Source organism: Cucurbita moschata, unplaced genomic scaffold (assembly GCF_002738365.1).
Source record: "Cucurbita moschata cultivar Rifu unplaced genomic scaffold, Cmos_1.0 Cmo_Scf00002, whole genome shotgun sequence".
Classification (NCBI taxonomy): domain Eukaryota; kingdom Viridiplantae; phylum Streptophyta; class Magnoliopsida; order Cucurbitales; family Cucurbitaceae; genus Cucurbita; species Cucurbita moschata.
The window spans coordinates 5,578,767-5,588,556 of NW_019268518.1; the positions used below are offsets into that span (position 1 = coordinate 5,578,767).

Sequence of the window (9,790 nt, forward strand, 5' to 3'; positions counted from 1 at the left end):
TGTTGAACACAACTCACTGTGGGAAACACTCGCTCTCTTTATTAAGACCAATCGAGAAGAGAATACAAGACACTCTGTAGAATACTTCTGCTTTTTTATTGTTTTTAGATTTCTTGGATGAATAACCTAGGTAGGGTGGGGTATTTATACTGAGCCTAAACCATCTATATTTAACCAATCTAAATCTAGACCTAACAAATCTAAATCTTTCTCCTAAAATATTTAGATCTCTTTCTCCTAAAATCTCTACTAAAATAAATATACTGGGCTCGTACAATTATTGGGCTTGACTCTATTGGGCTAGTACAATTATTGGGCTTGACTCTATTGAGCTAGTGATGATATTTCAACAATCCATTCCTTGTAATTTTAATAGAGAGTAAATACAATAGAGATTCCAAACCACCAACCCCTAGACATAACGAAGCTCAACACGGAAACGATCGCGCACAGAAGAACGTTCACAGTTGCAAGATTGAGAAGCTTGTAAGCAACATCATCATTCAATAAAAGAATCAATTCAAGATTCAAGTATCTCTATTATCCAAGTACAAGTATGGTAATCAAAACTCAATTACAATTAGTACACAAGAACTAAGAGAAGGTGAAATTTCAGAAGATGCGTACAGAATAAGAGTATCCACATGCATTCATCGTTACTTCAAAGAGAAAATATAACAGAGAAAAGCGACAAACAAAAAGTTCCAGAGTCAACGAATCCACTATTCATCAAAGTGGCTTATCATAGCAAAGAAATAACAGTGCGACTCCATTCCGGATGAAGAACATGAAATTAAGTTTCATAATTATGCTTTCTCGATGCTCTGATAGTCGCACGACTCGCTTAGAACACAGCAATTAAGATTACCAATCGAAAATGGGAGAAAAGAAACGAATCGAAGTAGAAAGTTATAAACAGAATCGAAAACGAAAGTACCTGAGAGTTGAGATTCTTGAAATCTGTGCTCAGAGGACATAACAACGGATTCGAGCTTTTCATTCTTCATGAATTATCTCTTCGCAAATCATAATCAACAAGAAAAGCAATTCGAGGTTCAAGCATCCGTCTCATCCAATTACGATACATAAAAATCAAAATCCTATAATAATTAAGAAAGAAAAGAAGATGTAATTCCAGACAATATATGCAGAATTCCAGTTTTCATCCATTCGTTGTAATTTTAATAAAGAGTAAATACAATGGAGATTCCAAATCACCATCCCCTGGACATAACGAAGCTCAACATCAAACGATCGCGCACAGAAGAAACGTTCACAGTTGCATGATTGAGAAGCTTGTAAGCAACATCATCATTCAATAAAAGAATCAATTCAAGATTCAAGTATCTCTGTTATCCAAGTATAACGTACGGTAATCAAAATTCAATTACAATTATTACACAAGAACTAAGAGAAGATGAAATTTCAGAAGATGCGTACAGAACACAGCAAGAGAAAATATAATCATGTAATCATCGTTACTTCTAAAGAAAATATAATCATGTAATCATCGTTACTTCTAAGAGAAAATATAACAGAAGAAAAGCCATAAACAAAAAATTGCAGAGTCAACGAATCCACTATTCATCAAAATCGCATATCATAGTAAAGAAATTACAGTGCGACTCCATTCCGGATGAAGAACAAGAAATAACGTTTCACAATCATGCTTTCTCGATGCTCTAATACTCGCACGACTCACTTAGAACACAGCAATTAAGATTAACAAATGCGAAAACGGGAGAAAAGAAACGAATCGAAGTAGAAAGTTATAAACAGAACCGAAAACGAAAGTACCAGAGAGTTGAGATTCTTGAAATCTGTGCTCAGAGGACATAACGACGGATTATCTCTCGGCAAATTGATCCAGAAGCAGATGGAAGGAAGGAGAGAGGATTTTATGAAACTTGAAGTTCCAAATGATTAGAAAAAGGCAAATGGAAGGAAGGCGGGAGCGGGACACTTATATATTTTGAATTATATTTACTTATAAATTTGAAAATTTTATTTTATTTGATATTATCAAATACTAATTATAAAATAAAGTTAAGTGTAATAATTAAACTAAATTGATGTATTAACGATTATTTTAAGATTAAATTTTCGTTAAAGATATAAATTATTCACTTATTTATTTATTTATTAAAATTGAAAAGTCTAATAGATAAATATATTTTAAAAAGTTTCTATAAATATTTTTTTAATAATTATCCATCTATCTAAATATATATTAAATATTTAAATATTTAAATATTCAAAATTATGATGACCATCCAAAATATGGCAATAAATTGCTATTATCCAAAAATGTTAACTAATAATTATAAATATGGAAATGCACTAAATAATTATAAATCTGTGCATTTAATATTGAAACTAATTTTTATTTTAAAATGATTTTTTACAATATTTTCAAATTATACAAAATTTTAAATGTCATTTTTTTAGAATTGAAATTTTCATTTTTTAAGGCGGTCTCCTTTGCGTCATATTTAGTATGAATATTAAATATTAAATATTAAAACAACTAAAAATAAAAATAATTACTTCCTATTATTTTTTTTTTATCATTTTTACATTATTTTCTCTAGAAAAATATATCTACCTAAACATTTTGAATTAATTTTTTTTCTCCCCTCGAACCAATAAAAAAGAATGAGCTTAGTTCGGTCTTTGATTTTTATTGTCATCCCTTGCGTGCGGTGAGCTTGATAGTAGCATAGGTCGAACCTCGAGCTGTTTTTTCAGGGTTGGAATTTGATTCCCACTCCCGTAGTCTTTTTTCAGTAATTCGCTTGGAAAGTAGTCTGTCGTAAACAGGAACGTAACGCTTCGTGACTTCTTATATTTAAAGTTAGTCATGTAGCTACTTCAATGATACTATTTTTCCGTACCATTATTTATTCACGTAAAATATGGGCTTCATTGGGAATGGAAAAAATTAGATTCACTTTAATTTGCATTTGGTATTTCGCCTTAAAGTCTTTGACATCTCGATTCTCGATCAAATCTTCTCTTGTAAGGATTGAATGTTCGCCTATAGTTTTATATTTAGTAAGTCTTGAACTACTATTTTGTATTCGAGATCATTGGAATAAGCAAAAATACAATTTATATGAAAAAAAAATACTATTTATGGATATTTCAGTGAAATATCCCTCCTTTGTGGGCGTTTGAGCCCTACCAGAAAAGAGGCCTTGGCGAACTCTCATAATTAGTGAACAAATGTAAGCTTCACTGACAGTATAGAGTACTGACCACATCGAGGGACAGGCCCTGAAGCAAAGGACAGAAACGAGTAGAATAAATGTGTTCAAATTTCTGACCTTGCACCACCCTCTAATGGACCATGGACTAGGCGCCCACGGTCTGATAGAACTATGTCCAGGAGACCACCGCCTCGTGTAGTTCTTTTTCTCATCCTTTAAGTGGTTTAGTGGCATATAAATCACTTAGCTCAACTCGAGTGATCGATCTAACACTCTTTTAAGTTGTTCCGAGCATATAATTCTTAATTTTACATTAAACCCGAATACTTTTTCGAACCGTTCATGACATAACTTTTTAGTTTCTCTCTCTTACATGCAACATATAGTCCCAAACCCGAACAATGGCTCGAAAATATGGCAAGTATTCTTACCAAAACTTTCAAGAGAGAAGCCTATATTGGAAATATGTTAATGGAGTTTGGATTCCATTTCTGCAACGAACACATAACCCCTCAAAAGCATCGATTCATGCAACCCAAATTCCTCCATGGCGTCTCTTCATGCCATTAAATACCGACCCCCAAGCCTTCCCATTTCCTCACCATTTTTTTCTTTTTTTTTTTAATTAATTAATTAATTTTTTTTTTTTTGTAAATGGCTTCCTCTTCCTCTTCGTCTTCCCCACGCGCTGATATTTACACTGTAACGCAAGAGGAATTCAACGTGTTCCACACGATCGACAGAACTCTCTTCAGTCGCATGGTGTTCACACTGGGCCGCGACCCGGACGAGTCGGTTCGGGTCATGGGCCTCTGGCTCTGGCTCGAACAGAACGGCGAAGAGTTCAATTTAGTCTACAAAATGCTGTCGTTACCCGACGCGTTGGTGGACGCTCTGTTCGACGAGGCTGTCTTGTCGTTAGCCTGTATAGAAAACGACAAATTCCCCTTCGAACCGGACACGTCGGTCGATATTCCACTCATTCAACACGTTTCTAAAACCCCGGTTTCCCTCCGGTTCTTCCATGAGAACCGGCTTAGGATCCTCCGTGGCGTTACCAAGATTTGTACTGATATTTGCTATCGGGCGTTTAAGGACATTCTCTACGCGCTTGAAACCCAGCGCGTACTTTCACGAGCCTCCGTGCCCGTTCCCGCAATTCACGGTGGCCGTGGAAGTTACTTCCCGGCGGCTCCGGCGAGTCCGCTCGCTGTTCCAGCTTTTGGATTTGTGAATGTGAGGGGAGAGAGTTCGCCGCTGCCGCCGCCGACGGCGGCGACGGCGAGTCAGAGTGCGAGAGTGGGTAACCGGAACGTGATTTCGAGGAGTGAAATGAGTGATTTGTTCGGTCGTTTAAAGCTGAGGAGTGGGAAGGAAGAAGGGGAGGCGGTTCCGCCGGACGAGAGGACCATTTTTCTGACGTTCTCCAAAGGATACCCAATCTCTGAGGAGGAAGTTAGAGACTATTTTGGCAGGTTTTTTTTTTTTATTATTTTTTTTATTTTTAAAATTTATTATTATTATTTTATTTTTATTTTCCCAATATTTCTCTATATTCCTCTGCATGTGGATTTTTCTGTCAATATTTTCTAGATTATCGTGCACAGTCAAAATTTTCATAATTAGGGAAATATTTTAAATTTAATTTTTTTTAATTCCCTTCCTTATTTGACTTTTTAATTTTTTTTTTTAATTTGAAAATCTTTTACTATACAATACAGACTTTATCAGTACCATAAATGGATCTATTTGTTGGATGATAAAAGTCTCATAAACTTATAATAAATGAATCCTATTTCTATTGGCCATGAGAACTTATGCTTAAAGTGGACAATATCATACCATTGTTGAGAGTAGTGTTCGTCTAACATAGTATCAGAGTCATGCCATAAAACTTAGTCGTGACAATAGATTGGTAAATCTCTAAATGTCGAACAAAGGAGTCAATCTGTATTTTTTTTAATTATTTAGTTATTTATTATTTATTTTTTGTTTAAATAAGTATTTCTATCTGTGATTTTCTTGTTTTACTATCCTGTTCTGTTAAGTTATTTTTCAAAAAACAGTGCGAATAAAAAAAATAATTTTTAAAAATATGTTTTATTTGATTAAAAATTTAAATATTTAAAGAAAAAAGAGAGAAAAGGTCACTAAATTTTCCTTATTTTGTTTAATGAATGTATAATAGATTAATATTATGTATAAATTTAAAATTTAAAATTTTATTTTATTTTTAAAAAATTATATACACAAAAAATTCAGAACCTTAAATCTAACATGTGAAAATCTGATTCTGGAGCAGAAGATATGGAGATTTCATAGAGAGCATTCACATGCAAGAGGCGCAGCCGCCGGAGCAGCCGCTGTACGCCCGGCTCGTCGTCAAAACGGAATCCTCCATCGACCTCGTCCTCGAAGGAAGGACCAAAGCTAAATTTTCCATTAACGGCAAGCACGTTTGGGCTCGAAAATATGTCCGTAAAGCCCCCAGGTTGCCGCACCGACCTTCACCACCGTCGACACGACCGCCGTCTCCGCCGCTGATCGATGGAGTTAGAGCTTTCAACTTCCCCCCACCGCCGCCTGCACCCTGATGTTCTCCGGGAAGCCGGATGATCTGTGCCGTTTGTGTGTTTGAATTGTGGAAATCGTTGTCTAAAATATAATGCAGATTATACGAACTGTTTTTTTTTTTTCTTTTTCTAAATATAGTTATGTATGTAAGGAATAAATTAAATGTAATTACGTGTCTCCCAATCTCAGTTATTATAATATTATATTGAGAATATTGTATTACTGTTTTACTCTTATGTTGATATATACAATATAATTAAAAAAAAAATCTCTTACTCAATAATTCAAATAATAATAAGAATAATAATATCAAATTTCAACCTGGCCTTATATAAGGCCCGGGAACGAATTCATCGTATGGCTAATGGGGGGTGATTACTGACTCCGACTTCATACGGGCAAGTTGCAGCCTACAATCTAAATTGAGGATGGGTTTTTGGAGTTAGCACACTCTCCCGTGATTACGACCCTATTACATTTGTTGGATGATGAAAGTCCCATGTCAGCTAATTTAGAGAATGATCAAGAGTTTATAATCAAGGAATATTCTCTATACTCTCTCTATTTGAGGCTTTTTGGGAAGCCTAATTTGAGGAAATGATCAAGAGTTTATAATCCTCTATACTCTCTCTATTAAGCAAAGCTAGCCGAGCTTATGCTCAAAGTGGATAATATTGTACCATTGTGGAGAGTCATGTTAAAAGGAGTGTCGAGCCTCCTCAAAGGCATAGTAAAAACTGACTAAGACTCCGAAAGAAAAAGGAGTTGAGCCTCGATTAAGGGGAGACGTACTTTGTTCGAGAAGAGGTGTTGGATGATGAAAGTCCCACATGAGTCGAGCCTCGATTAAGGGGAGACAGACTTTGTTCGAGGGGAGGTGTTGGATGATGAAAATCTCACATCGACTAATTTAGGGAATGATCAAGAGTTTATAATCAAGGAATATTCTCTCTATTGGTTTGAGACCTTTTGGGAAAGCCAAAGCAAAGCCATGAGAATTTATGCTCAAAGTGGACAATATCATACCAAAAGTCGTGTTCGTCTAACACCAGCCACCATAGCACGTGTTGTGCAGGATGAGACATGATGACTTGACATCATTCTCAATTTCCTCCCACTTATCACTAGCCGTCTATTTTTACACTGATCATAGACGTTTGCTGGTTGTGGGTTTGAGCACATTGACGAGGGTGAAGCACACGGGCCAATGTTGTTGGGTCGTGCCAATGTCGGGGTCAGGGTTTGATTAGCATCACGTGACCTATTGCCATCAAAGAGAGGGTGTGGGAAAATAAGGTTAAAAAAATGTACAACAAATAGTAAGCTTGTATACCGAAGAAAAATACAATTCACATTCCAATATCCGAAATAGCCAAACGCCCAAACACAAGAACTGTACACAACACAAGAACTGTACACAACACAAGCAATCTCGCAGGCTAATCTTTTAATTGTCATACAACTTTCAGTTCCAGACAAACCATTCTTTTCATGCAATACCAAGAAACAATGCCTCTATAAGTAGATAGGGATCAACACGATATACACACCGAAAGCCAACAACGAAAGCCTCCTTTCTTCTTTTAATTGCGACTTTATCGTCATCATCTATGATTTCTATCGTCAACCATGGTCTAGCATCAAAGAAAGACCGACTGATTTCTATCGTCAACCATGGTCTAGCATCGAAGAAAGACCGACTCATAGGGCTACACTGTAGGGATCTGTACGTAATTCGACAATGGTTGATGAAGAAACTCCTTCCGTGAGGAACTGTCAAACTCATTTCTTACTGTTGTAATAAGCAGTCACTGCCAGGATATTTACGATGCCTGCTGTAATTGACTTCATCTATCAAGATACCATGATGCACTAAGCTCACTTCTTTCACTGTAAGGCACACCACTGCCAGGGTACCAATGGTAAATTGAACTCACTTCTTTCGACTGTAATGCACGCCACTGCCGGGATACCGATGATGCAGATGACGCGACCCACCGCTCCTCCCGCCAGATGACTCCCAATTGTTTCCCCGAGTAGGGACTCTATTGCTCCCTGTTTGCATCCAGTTCATTGTTTGGGAGCCTAATCCATTATTTTCTTCCTCTTCTCGGTCATTGTACTCTAAGATTAACCTCTTAATATCTTGCTTCTCTTCTAGCTCTGCTGCTTCTTTCTGTTTCGTGCTCTGTAGAAGTGCGGAATCACGAGGGATGTACATCTTCTTCGTTTTCTGCTTGTTCCCACGCTTAACAAGAACTTTCACCTGAACCTCTTTGCTTCCCCCAGCATCCTCATCCAATCCCTCATCCCCACTCTCTCCCCCAGTCCCCCTTCCATGGTGGTCCCTCGTCGATCCCTCGAACAAATTCATTGGTATCATCATATTCAATGTTGGTCGACCACGTATCTCTTGCCTACGCTGATCCATGCTCTCCTGCATTAAGAAATAACTTAATCAACAAATTAAGCCATTTAAAACCCGAATGAATTTTAAAAAAATATTGAACGTGCTGTTGCATTCATCAAGTCATGGCAAGAAAATAAAGTGATCACAAAAATAATTCTTGCCTGCATTACAGCCCTGAGTTCCTGATCAAAATTGGCTTCTTCCCTGGGGTCTACCTCAGGCACTTTCTGTCTAACGTGAACCTCATCATCCTCATCAGAAGCAGGTCCACCAGCTTCCTCATCATCTTCGTCATCCTCACTGTCACATCCATCCTCATGATTCCCCAAGTCCGACTCTTCATCGTCACGTCCCTCTGCCTCAATAGTACCACTTCCTGTATCACTGTCACTATCAACACCGTCTCCATGAGCTGCACCATTTTCCCTAGAGCCATTCACCGTGTCCCTTCCATTAGCTGAGGTGGTATTGGAAGTTGCTCTGCTCATAGGCTTTTCAGCATCAAGGTGCTTCTCGGTATTGGACTTGTCGCTTGAGACAGAACGTTCGTGCTCCTCAAGTTCTACAAAAGCTGCATTTACCTCTTCGATAGATGAGTACCTAGTCATGTTTGGTTGTAATTCCGCAAATAAATCCTGTAAATGCAACTTCATCAGATTATTTGACATGCAGGAATGGCGGAAGATAGAATAAATGAAGACGTGCTATGGAGAGTAATCAGCAAAAATCGTAACTTTCTTCCTCCTTTCAAAGTTTCACCAAATTGACAAAGATCACAAGAATAACAATTGTACTAGTGACCATGAATAATTTGCAAATGTTATAGAACATTTGGCAAGTAAACTAACAAGATAATCAACTTGCCTGTAAGTCAAACTCTACGTCCAATGGAAGCCCGCCTTTGCTGAGAATATATTTCTGGAAGTGTATAAAATATCGATCAAGTTTCCTCTTTGAAGATCCTCGATCGAAGTAGTGACCACAAGTTTGAAGAAGAGTGATAACCATCCTTATGCGGAAAGTGTCCTCGGGTGGATCCAATACATCTTGCTAAAAGCAACAAAGATCGATCACATGAGCCTTGAAACAAAACATTCATTCGACCAATCACAACGAAACAAACTTGTACTCTAAAAACAAAACTCAGTATCCTCCACAAGCATTGAACATATGTTTGGTCCACATCATTTATCGAATAATCCCAGAATGTTCTATAAGGCTCAAGTCCTTACAATTTTAAAGTAATAACTTTAAAGTTGCTCTGTCTTAATTTAAGGTTACTTTATGAAGAATCTGTAATGTTCGATTAATCCACTGTACCTGAATGGTGTGAAAGTTATCTTATTTATAATCAAATAAATTACAAGGACATGGAAATAGTAATAAATGGAAATAACAATAAATAGAAATAAGAATAAATGGAAAGATAACTATGGTAACAAGGCAAATATTAGATATTTGCCTTATAATAAAATTTCAAATATAATATATATGGTAAACTATAATTTATTACTAAATATCCGTAACAGAATCCAAGATGCAAATTGAATACATAGTGCACACCCACACAAAAAAAAAAAAAAAAAATAAAAAAAAA

The 9,790-nt window shown here is 36.6% G+C and overlaps 2 protein-coding genes across 2 annotated transcripts in view; one reads left to right on the forward strand and one right to left on the reverse strand.

The window, feature by feature from the left end:
- Positions 1–3,712: 3,712 nt before the first annotated feature.
- Positions 3,713–5,841, forward strand: LOC111458632. The gene is made up of 2 exons (XM_023101397.1): positions 3,713–4,684; positions 5,512–5,841. The coding sequence occupies exons 1-2, from the start codon at positions 3,864–3,866 to the stop codon at positions 5,801–5,803; spliced, it is 1,113 nt and encodes a 370-aa protein (XP_022957165.1). The 5' UTR covers positions 3,713–3,863; the 3' UTR covers positions 5,804–5,841.
- Positions 5,842–7,111: 1,270 nt separating this feature from the next.
- The window catches only part of LOC111458622 (regulator of nonsense transcripts UPF2-like), a 13,764-nt gene continuing 11,085 nt past the window's right edge, over positions 7,112–9,790 (reverse strand). Inside the window, exons 16-18 of the mRNA XM_023101387.1 lie at positions 9,058–9,243; positions 8,355–8,828; positions 7,112–8,220 (exon numbers count right to left, since the gene is read on the reverse strand). Of these exons, the coding sequence (XP_022957155.1) occupies positions 7,717–8,220; positions 8,355–8,828; positions 9,058–9,243 (1,164 nt within the window). The 3' untranslated portion in view covers positions 7,112–7,716. The remainder of the gene's footprint in view (positions 8,221–8,354; positions 8,829–9,057; positions 9,244–9,790) is intronic.

Coding starts and splice junctions, on each gene's coding strand:
- LOC111458632 (XM_023101397.1), top strand. CDS start 3,864: ATGGCTTCCTCTTCCTCTTCGTCTTCCCCACGCGCTGATATTTACACT. Junction 4,685..5,511: donor GTTAGAGACTATTTTGGCAG/GTTTTTTTTTTT, acceptor ATTCTGGAGCAG/AAGATATGGAGATTTCATAG.